General features: G+C 33.5%; 3 protein-coding genes and 1 long non-coding RNA gene across 7 annotated transcripts; 2 read left to right on the top strand and 2 right to left on the bottom strand.

The window, feature by feature from the left end:
* Nucleotides 1-2: 2 nt before the first annotated feature.
* LOC143213374 (uncharacterized) lies at nt 3-2,140 on the top strand. Of its 2 annotated transcripts, none has more exons than XM_076433157.1 (4): nt 3-126; nt 1,043-1,351; nt 1,423-1,625; nt 1,700-2,140. In XM_076433157.1, exons 1-4 carry the CDS (start codon nt 78-80, stop codon nt 1,862-1,864), a joined length of 726 nt encoding a protein of 241 aa, XP_076289272.1. In that variant the 5' UTR covers nt 3-77; the 3' UTR covers nt 1,865-2,140. The 2 variants fall into 2 exon arrangements, with proteins under 2 accessions (XP_076289272.1, XP_076289271.1); XM_076433156.1 differs by lacking the exon at nt 3-126 and adding an exon at nt 445-883.
* Nucleotides 324-1,188, bottom strand: LOC143213387 (uncharacterized). The gene is made up of 2 exons (XR_013009965.1): nt 681-1,188; nt 324-589 (listed from the first exon to the last, which is right to left on the bottom strand). It is a non-coding gene; the product is annotated as an uncharacterized LOC143213387 (long non-coding RNA).
* A 1,941-nt stretch (nt 2,141-4,081) lies between the features above and the next one.
* On the top strand, nt 4,082-10,771 carry U2af50 (U2 small nuclear riboprotein auxiliary factor 50). 3 transcript variants are annotated; one of them, XM_076433147.1, is made up of 8 exons: nt 4,082-4,269; nt 4,880-5,112; nt 5,513-5,773; nt 6,285-6,435; nt 6,542-6,597; nt 9,568-9,849; nt 10,275-10,439; nt 10,539-10,771. In XM_076433147.1, exons 1-8 carry the CDS (start codon nt 4,248-4,250, stop codon nt 10,668-10,670), a joined length of 1,302 nt encoding a protein of 433 aa, XP_076289262.1. In that variant the 5' UTR covers nt 4,082-4,247; the 3' UTR covers nt 10,671-10,771. The 3 variants fall into 3 exon arrangements, with proteins under 3 accessions (XP_076289262.1, XP_076289263.1, XP_076289264.1); XM_076433148.1 differs by having other exon boundaries at nt 4,083-4,269; nt 6,285-6,423; XM_076433149.1 differs by lacking the exon at nt 4,082-4,269 and adding an exon at nt 4,326-4,569.
* Nucleotides 7,796-12,223, bottom strand: Hoka (hoka). The gene is made up of 3 exons (XM_076433176.1): nt 11,972-12,223; nt 11,563-11,646; nt 7,796-11,482 (listed from the first exon to the last, which is right to left on the bottom strand). The coding sequence occupies exons 1-3, from the start codon at nt 12,012-12,014 to the stop codon at nt 11,322-11,324; spliced, it is 288 nt and encodes a 95-aa protein (XP_076289291.1). The 5' UTR covers nt 12,015-12,223; the 3' UTR covers nt 7,796-11,321.
* Nucleotides 12,224-12,407: the final 184 nt, after the last annotated feature.

Consider the following 12,407-nt stretch of genomic DNA (forward strand, 5'->3'; position numbering starts at 1 on the left):
TATGATATGATACGCTGTTATCTCCTATCGCAAACTTTTTCAAAAATTCGCATTCCAGCCCTTGATTAACAATATGTATGTATAACAATAAGTTAGTCTGTTTCGGGAATTTTGTCCTAATGAAAGGTTAGTGTATATTCGTGAATAGTATAATCTTATAAAAAACAATATCCAGGCTTTTTGTATTACCATACAATAATAGTAAGCGCAGCCTTACGAAGAAATTTTTAATCATTTGATACATTATATAATATATGATAAGGTTATAATTTATTTGAAACAATTTTTTAAATTTTACAGTTGATATAAGGCACTACATGTAATACATTCGCACATTATATATTTCGCAAAATAATTCTTCATAAGCATGTTGGTAAGCTATACGAAGACTGGTACAATACATTTATATTGTTAACGTTTTTATAATGATATCGTCAGGTTAGAATGTTCCATTTTGTTCATGTTGCGCGACATACGACAATAAAAAATATTCAATTCATGTTACATAAAGAATTCCAGCAATGTTTTTCTATCCTTACAAGACAAGGTCATAAAAGTGATTATGGCAGAGCCTTTTATCGGAAAACTTCTGAAAAAGATGACTATCGTTCAATATGTACATTGGTCTTGGTAGATGTTCCAATGCACGGAACTATATCTATAAAATTGTGTCACGTTACCACACTATTTAATCAGCGCCGATTTTTATCGAAATTCCGAAACGTTATTCCTTCGGTATTGCATTTTACAACGAACTGTGTTGAACCGTCTTCAGTCATGGCTTTGAAGTGTTTTAAAGGGCACACCGATCATTATAAGGGTATAACTATCGATTCAAGCGAAGAATCTTGCGAACCAGAAGTGTTTACACAACGCCTTGCAAGTATGCAATATAACGTTTATTTCACCAAAATTTTTTTACCGGAATTTTATTATTCATTATTGTTATAATATTAATTTATGACATCTATAAATTCTCTGCTATTTAAAATGTATATATATAAATATTAATGCTTTTATTCTAACTATAACTTTGTAATAGTTTCATTAGAAGAATGGATAAAGGATAATAAGCGTACAATTTGGTTTCGTGTACATTTACCACAGTCTGAATGGGTACCAATACTTGTCAAAGGAGGATTTAAATTCCATCATGCACGGGATGGGTATGTTACATTGTACCGATGGATGGTTAAAGAAGAGGAATGCAATGTTCCACATTATGCTCACACTAACCTAGGTGTTGGGGCATTTGTGTATAATGAGGAAACTAAAGAAATTTTAGTTATTAAGGAGAAATATTCATATAAAAGACCATTTTGGAAACTGCCAGGTGGATATGTAGATCCAGGTATAAACATCTATATTTTATTAAGAAATGTGTGCTAATTCTAATAATGAATAATTGTTCCGTTGCATTAGGTGAAGATTTAGAAGCAGCTGTGAAAAGAGAAGTTCTAGAAGAAACTGGTATTCAAACTACTTTTAAATGTTTAATCGGTTTTAGACATTCTCATAATTTTGCATTCAGCTGTTCCGATATGTATATCGTTTCTTATCTAACTCCCAATGATTTTGAAATTAAAAAATGTAATAGAGAAATTTCTGAATGTCAATGGATGAAGGTAATTCAATTTTTTCCATTATGTACACGTGATACTTTAATGTGTGTTACTATTATTTTTTATAATTTTCATAGTTATCAGAGTATCTGGAACATTCGGAAGTACACGAAAATAACAAATTAGTTGCAAGAAAAATGTTGGAATTTTTTGACCACAAAATAGGTTTTACTGTGGAGTATTCGCAACATCCTACTTTCAAGAAACCTATATCCATGTACACTATGTCAAAAGTCAACTAAGCACAATAATAATTAATTGCAAACAATTCAGTACTTAAGTGGACTCAGTGCTACAGAATCACTGTAAAAGACAACCTTTATACTTTTCATATAAACGAATAATAGGGAATTAATTTAAAAAGGGAGTATACTACAAAGATTGTAGTTGTATAAAGATTGTTACAATATTTATATATATACATGCATGAACTGTAAAATATAATGTAAGAACTATTTTCAAATATGTAGTATATATAAATATTTTAAATATAATGTAATAAACAAGTGATGACTCTTTGTGGCTGCGTCTTTTTGTGGTGTGGTTTTACTATATTTTATCAATAAACATTAGCGAAAAATGTGTTTTCTGTTTTAACTTGGGGAACTTATTTTTTTAAAGTGATTAGATTATTTTGCAGGATATTCCATAGGATATATGTGCTTTTTTAAAGTTTTAAAAATTTTCGGGTTCCACTTTGTCAAGGGTTAAGGTCTTATAAAGAGAACTGCGTTAAAAAAATCCTGTAAAATATAAATATGAGCAAATTCGTGGTCTGAATCTGTCGGGCGAGGCAAGCAATGCGATAACGCGTTATGTTTGCCGCGGCGCGGCGGATCAGCGAGGCAACGTGTATTGTTTGCATCGCCCGGAAAATTTTCCAGTCAGATGTCAGATTGTGACTAGAGATGGCGTTCAAAATCACTCACGGTGATTTATCCAGATTTATCACAGTGATCGCAAAATCACGATCACGACTGTGATTTTAACTTTTTTATCTCGACTCATAGTACTTCTTCATGTTTGAGTTAAAAAATGGTATTATTTATGTAATTAGTAGAAAGGTATAGACAATTTCTTATTTAAATACCAATACCAGACAATATATACGTTACTTAATATGATAATTCGATTATTTCGCGATCACGACTTTGATCCTAACCCTAACTTTTTTATATAACCCTAAATATATTTACTAATTTTTTATATTTTTGTTTCAATTTAAACTGTACTATATTTGTGTTAAATTTTTATACATTTGTATATCTTTTATATATACAATATACCACACAATGTAAAACATTCCTTAAAGTTTAAAGTTTGAAAAAATTTTAAAACTGAACTTTCTTTTACAATTCACAGTCATTAGTTATTACTAATTATTAATTTATTCAATATTCTTCATTGTTTAATATACTTTTTGCCTTTATGCGATATAACTTATATTTTTGTTTTTATTTTTTGTTATGTAAAATGTCCCGAGAACATAGACTTCTATATAGAGTGACCAAGAACAGTTATGTTCCTATGCTCTCCACCAATCAGTAGCGATCACGAAAAATCACGAATCACTGTGAAAAAACACCGTGATTTAGAACGAACGTGATCGAATCACGAGTGATTCGGAATGAGCAGTTCATCCCATCTCTAATTGTGACCGACCAGTCTCAATTCTCAATCTGGTGCCACAGTGTGCTGGATTGAGAAAGACAATTCATTAAAACATTATTCCTATCTACTGATAATTATCGTAATAAATATATATTTTTTGTTATAATTTTATAATTCATTGTTTAAATTTTATTGTTGAAATTGTTTACTTTGTTACTTATTTAGTACTTTTCCAGATAGTTTAAATGAAAAATGTCCTTGTTTAGAAATTTCTTCGTATTTCTTGACATTTGGTCTTCATATTATGAATATTTCAAGAAATACAAAGAAATTTACAACGAAAGACATCAGTTTTATATGGTTATTTACTATAGTAAAATGTCACCTAATATCTCGATCCAGCCCACTGTGCGACGCGGCGATGGATACGTGAGGAAATAAATTTAGATTTCACTTTTTCGAAATTATAATTGACAGAGTATATATTATGATTACAGTTTTCATAAACATTTATACAGAACCCTGATAACCAGGCCTGCCGTGGGTAGATCGTGGTATGTGTATATATATATAACAATAAGGTTCCAGATATATTATCTGGTCTAAGACCTCTCCAATAGGAAAGGGATAAATACGAACCAGTACGAACTTTCTTCGAGTTAGTGAAATGAACCCTTTTTTAAATGGCAGTGAAGAACACCATAATTGAAAATTACTAATATACGATATTAATTCAGTATAACGCACTAAGCAAATCAAATATCTACGATGTTTTTCTATATTTTTCTCTCTAATATCGTAAAGAGAGATCAATTTTGGTGTGGGTTTCACGCCATCTCACAGTGGATGCTGACATTAGTATTACACACAATTCACTAGCCACATCTACCTAGCCTATCGCCATTTCAGAATAAAAATTTGTTTTAGACGCGTTGACATTTGCTAATCCCATTGTTACACATACAATATTGTTTCTCGAAAGAAAATACGTGGTTGTAGCTAATTAACACTAGAATGGGCGAAGATTACAATGGAGGTAAGCATTCGAAATATTTCCAAGAACACTATGTTCTTCGCCACTGTTCCCGCGTTACAGTCAGGTAAATAAGTCGGTGATTGCAATGGCCGGAGAAACGCATTCGTGAAAGTGATAAACATACCTTCAGACAAATTTCATTACATTTTTTCCGTGAAAACGAACGAAACTCTTGTCCGCAAGTCGTCCACAATTCATTTCAAAGTAAACCGAGCAACATCCAGTCATTCTTCACGAGATTCTGCGAATTTATCGTTAACCTGATAAACAAGCATCTAAATAGGAAGATTGTTCTTATGGGTATACTGTTCACATCATATATTAAGTGTTTTGTATCCTTTAAGGTTACTATCGCTTATCATGTTATATTTAAAAACTGTATTATTTCTGTAATTCAGATATTGAGAATACATATGATATATATGTATATATGTATACATATGTGTATGCATATAATATACTTATATATACAGCAAGTGATGTATATAGGCAATAACTTTGTTAATTATTTATATGTGTGCGATGAATAACACGATCAAATTTTATATTTTTTCAAAGAACACATCTGTTATTATTGTTAAGAATGATTGATTTTCTATATTTTTTGTAGATCGAGATCGTCAAGACCGAGACAAGGATAGGGACAGGGACAGAGATCGCGATAGGAGACACAGATCTCGTAGTAGAGAACGTAGGAAACGTTCGCGTTCACGGTCAAAAGATGGTCGAAGAGATAGAAAAAGGAGTAGTTCACCCAAAAAGAATCGTAGTTCTAGAAGGAGAAAGCCGTCGCTTTACTGGGATGTACCGCCACCCGGATTCGAGCACATCACTCCTTTGCAGGTAAATGTTTCTAACATTAACACGTTTACTGCTGAGCGTGTTTTGCTTGTTTTGTCTCAGATATCAGAGTGATATTGCCCATGTTAGAATCACATCATTAGACTGCGGATCTTTATGCATTTATGGCTTCAAGAAATTTTCAAAAAATGCTATAAAATAAAATTCCACAGAATTTAGTAGGACTTTCATTTATTTTAGATCTACAAAGACTACTACCGCTGAAAATAACATTCCGCGTGATTCCACTTTCTTAAAATTTGCCTACAAAAATTGAAAATTGCGTAAACATCCGCAGTCTACACATCATATATTTATGTGTATATTTGAGTTTATAATACTAATAATATATTGAAGTTGTAATTTAACTGTTGAAATAATTCTGAAACTGTTATTCAAATAGTATAAAGCGATGCAAGCTGCCGGACAAATACCAGCGAATATAGTAGCTGACACACCTCAAGCGGCTGTGCCAGTAGTTGGTAGTACAATCACTCGACAAGCAAGAAGACTTTACGTAGGAAACATTCCATTCGGTGTGACTGAAGAAGAAATGATGGAGTTTTTCAATCAACAAATGCATCTTTCTGGGCTTGCACAGGCTGCTGGAAATCCAGTATTAGCGTGCCAGATCAATTTAGACAAAAACTTTGCTTTCTTAGAGGTATAAATGTTTACTTGAACATGAAGTTAACAGTAATGTCCGACTGTAAGTCGTTTCTCGGTTCTGTGTTGCGACCTAGGTATGAGCGGGATACTGTTTTTGTGGCTTCAAAGGACGGCGAAGCTCGAGAGGCCTCGGTCGCAGAGAAGTGTAAACATAACTAATTCAATAACAAAACTTCTTTATTTTTCATTATTTTTTTAAGGGGCTTTGACCAACATATTCGTGGCATTTTTCTAATGAAAATGATACCAAGTATGATATAATTAAAATTATATTTACTTGTGTAATGAACGATGAAAGTCTTCGACGCAAAGAAGGACAGCGTATGGGAAAGAAAGAAACGCGGAGAGTCGCGGCGCGTCGACACAGTTCAAAGAATTTCCCGTACGCTGTTCTTCCTTGCGTCCGAAACATTCATATGAATAAGTCATAACTTACACTCGGACATTACTGTATTACGCTTTTCAAATGTCTTCTATTACAATGTACTTATCCCATTCTTTTTTAGTTTCGTTCGATAGACGAAACGACACAAGCCATGGCGTTTGATGGCATCAATTTTAAGGGGCAAAGTTTGAAAATAAGAAGACCACATGACTACCAACCGATGCCAGGAATGACAGATAATCCAAGCATGAACGTGCCAGGTACGGTTCCCGGTATGTTTTATACATACTCCTTACATATGTTATATACTTTTGAAAAAGAATTCTCTTTTACCATTACATAGAAAAATTTGACTAATGTAACTTTTCATGATTTCAGATTCTCCGCACAAGATCTTCATTGGTGGTTTACCCAATTATTTGAACGAAGAACAGGTATGTAGACAAATCCGTAGCATAATATTTCGTTTATTGCACACCTTTGGATGCAGTTGTTTAGTCACTGATGTCGATACTCGAATTAATCGATTTTGTTTGATTGAAATCGCAAAAGAAAAACAATGTAGAATGTACAGAATACGTTTGAAGGCATCAGAGATTAAATTAATTGCGCCGCAGTATAACAATGCTGTAGGATTACTTTAACTATATGCTAGTTCTCAGCATTGTGAGATGTACCAAAGGATTAAATTATAACATAGGTATTTAGCTATTTAGCGGAGTTCAAAACTTGCGAAGATGTGTCAACTATCCAAATGCCATAGAGGTACGTATGTGTATCCATTGGATTCCAGCGTCGACTAGGTGTTATTTAAAACTATAGTTGAGTCAGGTTGCAATTCCATTTGAGTGTCTTTGGCTAAGATTTGGTGGTGTCGAACATTATTGTCCCTTGGAAAGTTCATCTCTCCTCGAATCGTCATTATTCGTTAGCAGACTAGGGAATTGGTTGTTAGTGGTGTTGCAGCATTCAGGCGGCATGCGGTTTGCAGCAGTCGCGTTTATTTACAGTTCTTTGAAGATCATCGTGGACCCAGCCAAGGGAATACGAAATACCGTTTTTTTTTCTTTACGCTCAGGAACTTCCGACATGAATATCAAATCAGACATTTATAAAGGGAAGGGTATAGGAGGGAAGAGTAGTTGTACATTTGAAATAATTATGGAAATTGAGAATTGTTAGGTGCAAAGGATTCTCTTCAGTGATAAAGGTTCTTTGCATTCCTTACATATCTAGAACACATTTACAGAATCAGTCTGTTCTCCTGCTATGGTATTTGCATCTGAAACAGATTTTTTAGGACGACAAGAGATAAATCAACGTTCTTTCGAGTGCATCGGTTCCATTTGTTTTTTTTTGTTTAATGGGATTACAGGGTCAACACATAAATCTTATGTGCATCTGGTAACAGCTCCAAGTCCTTTGGCATCTATTCTTTTTCAGGAGTATCTTTTCTCTTGCAGCTGTTTTCTTTACAGGCTTTTCAGGCTTTACAGCTCTTCGTCCTTGTGCCTTGATACATTTACAGGTTACACGAATGAACTTATGTGTTTATAAGTATCAGTAATGTGCATTTGTACAAAGACAAAGTGCCAAGAGAAAGTAAGAAAATCAAAGTCGATAAAAATGTGATTATCTTGAACGTCGGAAAAAGTTAATGCTGTGTTCTTACAGTGATACATTATTGAAATAATGATCAAAAAAAAAAAAAGAAATGAAAAAAAAGAAAAAGAAACAAAGAATATAACCATTTGGTTATTGTATAGTAACTGTGGACTGATACCAGTGCCCTTTCTCCCCATTTCTTAGCTTAGGGTCGCGCCGATCAAAAGCATTTGCTTACCACTACCACTACTTCTACCACTACTTCTACCACTACTACTACTACTACTGAACATGACAAAATACCACACTGCCTGGAGAGAGGCTAGCCCTGTCCCTCGAGGCAAGTACTTATATCATTTTCATGCCTTCGTATTGGGCTTATGCGACTTTTGCAGCCCCTTTTTTGAAGATTTTGGTCCTTCTATACAAATGGTGCGTTTTCTAATTCGATAGTATTTTTTTATTGATAATAGCGTGTTGCTTGCTCACATGAGTACGAATGGTGCTATTAGGGATTACCGAATAGATAGAAAGGATAAAACGGTAAAATCTTTATGAATGTACGAAACTTCTGTAGTTACTTGAACAAAGTGGCTTAGTCTCCCAGGTGGTTATAATGTTTAAGCTAAATTCAGATCTAGTATTCTTCACAATGATATAGTTCTTATTGAGGTATATGCATAGAAGTGCCTGTAAATGTCTTGATTAAATCATGTACATATTTCTTGGATTATGTATGTAATGTTTTAATCAATACAGGATAGGGTTGAGTCTACGTATGCTTTGATAAACTAATTGAAACGCTTATAAAACATCCATTATTGAGCCGTGTGCATCACAGTGTTACTCGGAAATACCAACTTCCGGTAACAATAGTAAATCTTCATTAAATGCAACATGCTGTTATCTCTGCTTTAGAGTTTTCAGTACTTCAGGGAAATGGAAAAAAACGTAAGTAAATTTAAGGTACACTTCTTTCTGAAGAGAGAATCAAAATGAGTGTGGGAGAATTCCGCGTTCGAAGAGCAAGAGTGTTCTGTTCGAAATATTGACAAAAATCTGTTCCAGACTGGAGTAAAACTTTTGTATGTAAGAAAGATATTGTGTGAAGATGTTAAATGGAAATCAAATAGGCGAGATATAACACATCTATCCTTTCATACTGAATTCTTTACCATTGGATTATGCAACTTCCATCAACCCATCCATGCAATAAAGAATCATCTCCATAAATTCCAATTTAGACTAGTTTCTTCGTACTTTAAAAGCATATGATAATATTTCAATTATATTACATCTTTGCAATTCATTGTTATAGTCGCTTCACGTTAATAGAAAAGAAATGAACATTAACGATCCTCAGACGGGGCAGGGGTCTGGTTCTATTTCGACCGGGCTTTTCAAAGTCTTCATTTAGCTTTTCTGACGACTAATTTAAATTGTTAGCTATTCGTACTAGCTTTGACGTTTAGAGGACCGGCATTTTGCCACGGAAAACTTGAATTTTCTTTACGAAATTCTTTCTTTTCACCTTTTCGTGTAGAATTACTTCATAATCGGTTGTCCATGCGTCTATCCTTGGCCACTCCGGCTATCTAAAGTTTAATAAGGATGCATATATATAAATATAATAAATGGATAAATAACGATCTAAATTGGTTTAGATGTCATCGCTTATGAAGCCTTAAAAACTGTCCGCTTCTGAGGGTTAATTAAAAAAGAGAGTTGCATAGTCTAAGCTGTTCTAGATGATTTTACAGCAACATAAGTAAATAAGTAATGTTATTTTCGTAACACAGGTGAAGGAGTTATTGATGAGCTTTGGACAACTAAGAGCATTCAATCTAGTAAAGGATTCAGCTACAGGTCTGTCCAAGGGTTACGCATTCTGCGAGTATGTTGACGTGTCAATGACTGACCAAGCAATTGCTGGATTAAATGGGATGCAGCTGGGAGATAAGAAACTAATCGTTCAACGGGCTAGCGTAGGTGCCAAAAATCCTATGATCGGTGCACAGGCACCAGTACAAATTCAGGTGCCTGGACTGTCAATGGTGGGAACCAGTGGTCCAGCAACTGAGGTAACATAATCAATTTCATATATGCTTTGTTTTAAGGCGGTAGATTAGTTTCTAAAATTGCAAGGGTGCGGGATGCGCGTTCTGATTTCTCAATAAGGGGTTTTTCAGTAGTCAAAAGCACTAGATGAAAGATCAATCTAGGCTGCGATCGCCCTCGAAAGTCCGATTTTTACGTTTATAAGGCGTAATTTAGCATTATTCAGAGTCACAGCCTCCGAATAATGCAAATTATGCCACGTAAATGAAAAAATAGGACTTTTGAGGGCGATAGCGGCCTAGATCGATCATGTATCTAGCGTTTTTGCCTAGTGAAGAACACCATTTTTGTATTATCGAGAAATGAGAACTTGCAATTCCGGAAAAACGAATCTACTCCCTTAATCAAATTTCGAATGTTATAAGAATTGTTCGAATAATGTACGCAGGTGCTTTGCTTACTGAACATGGTAACGCCCGAGGAACTAATGGAAGAAGAAGAATATGAAGACATTCTAGAGGACATTAAAGAAGAATGTAACAAATATGGCGTAGTTAGATCAGTGGAAATACCAAGGCCTATAGAAGGTGTTGATGTACCTGGATGTGGAAAAGTACGTTTAATAATAATATATTACACACAATTTTCTTACACATATTTTTTAATGAAATATAAAACATATTTTTTTAACATTGTTGCTGTTTTGTTTCAGGTATTCGTCGAATTTAATAGCGTGATCGATTGCCAGAAAGCACAGCAAACACTCACAGGACGAAAATTCAATAATCGTGTTGTTGTGACATCTTATTTCGATTCTGACAAGTATCACCGCAGAGAATTTTAAATAATAGAATTATTTCTCTTTTCATACCGATTAATAATTAACTACCACAATGTATAATATATATATTGAATTAATAATCTAACAAGCTCGAAAATTAATAATTTTCTTTTATCCGATTGTACAAAGCCAATTGTAATTGATTTCCGATCGTATTGTCCAACCGAATGATGTTTATTGTAACTTGCGAATCTTTCGATAACCGATATAATCGTATTTAATTAATGTGTCATTTATGAGACATAATAATTCACAATTTTGAGCTAGTAAAAGAATAAAAAATAATGCGAAAGGTACAATTATACAAGCGATATATTTAATTTCGATAATCAATCAAAGAGATTAAAATACTTGATAATCAACGACAGAGTTATATTAACACTGTTTAGGACGACAGGCAAAATTCATGAAATTATGTTTTACTGAAACATTTATTACAAGTAAATTCAATTGGGATTTTTTCTTATAAAAAAATCGAAATATGCTGACGTTTATTTTATGTTTTCTACATGATTGTTAAATGAAAGCATCACTCAATGACCTACTGGTCACATCGTCTCGAATGTTTTGAAATCAATAACACATTGTTACTGTGTTCATATAAAATCTTTTCATTTTCCACCTACACCCCCAAGTTTTGGTATATCCTTCAATTCAAGCATCATTTTGCAAAGCAGGTGAATACACATGTCCTTCTCCAGTGTCAGCATTGTCAACCACAAGTTTTTGTAGCGCCACGCAAAGTCCGCCGCCAGCAAGCAGCAGACCAATTCCTATTATTACAACTATAGACCACGCTGGAATAGCAGTTCCCCCTAAAAAATTCAACATACTCATTATTATATCCGCTGTGTCACTCATCTTTTAATTATATATTCATATATTTTTCGCTTACAGTAGTAACGTCGATTAATTGTTTTCCGACCCCTTAAAATTTTACGCCTGGCTTCGACTTCGTCCATAAAAAGTCCTGCAATCACTGTTAAAGTCATTCGATTAATATGAAGTCATTTTTTATTATAATATGAACTTTTGTACTATTCGGCTTATAAATTCTCTGTGTTATATAGAAAAAAACATTGTTGATAATACTATTGTGTTAAAATTAATTTTTAATAGTAATTTATACAATTGTAGTAGGACATGAATGCTTTTGTAAAGATGTACATTTAATTTCGCACTTTGTAAAGATATTGTCGACTAGTTTTTGTGTGCAATTAAAACAAAAATTGTCATTATTCCACAAATTAATCGTATAAGATTATTAATTGTTAAACAATACGAAAATTCATGTATTTACTTACGTAGACTTATAGTAAAGTAGCACAGTAACTTTCTCGACCACATTTTTTCATCAAATAGATGAAAACCTTCAAAATTAATGAAATTAAAGACCACTTCGGGACAGAAATAATTGTGTGAGTAAGGTGAAATCGCGTTAGTGAGGACGCCGAAGCGATATGAAGGTGAATCCGCTGTGAATCAACGGTTTGATAAGCTGTATCTGATAACAGGTGGAAAATGCAGCTTATCTGTTCTTGTAAGAGATAAAAAAAAGTATTCTCACTATATAGCTGTATTAGGAGTATAGAATCGACACACTTTACGTACTTTTAATAGTCTTTGCTTATCGATTATATTTCTTTGCAAGCGGATATTTAACTGTATAATTTTATATATATTACATATATAACATTTAAAACGTTTTAAATAGATAGAAAACAGTTTGGTTTCGTTTCA

Source organism: Lasioglossum baleicum, chromosome 11, assembly GCF_051020765.1.
Source record: "Lasioglossum baleicum chromosome 11, iyLasBale1, whole genome shotgun sequence".
Classification (NCBI taxonomy): Eukaryota; Metazoa; Arthropoda; class Insecta; order Hymenoptera; family Halictidae; genus Lasioglossum; species Lasioglossum baleicum.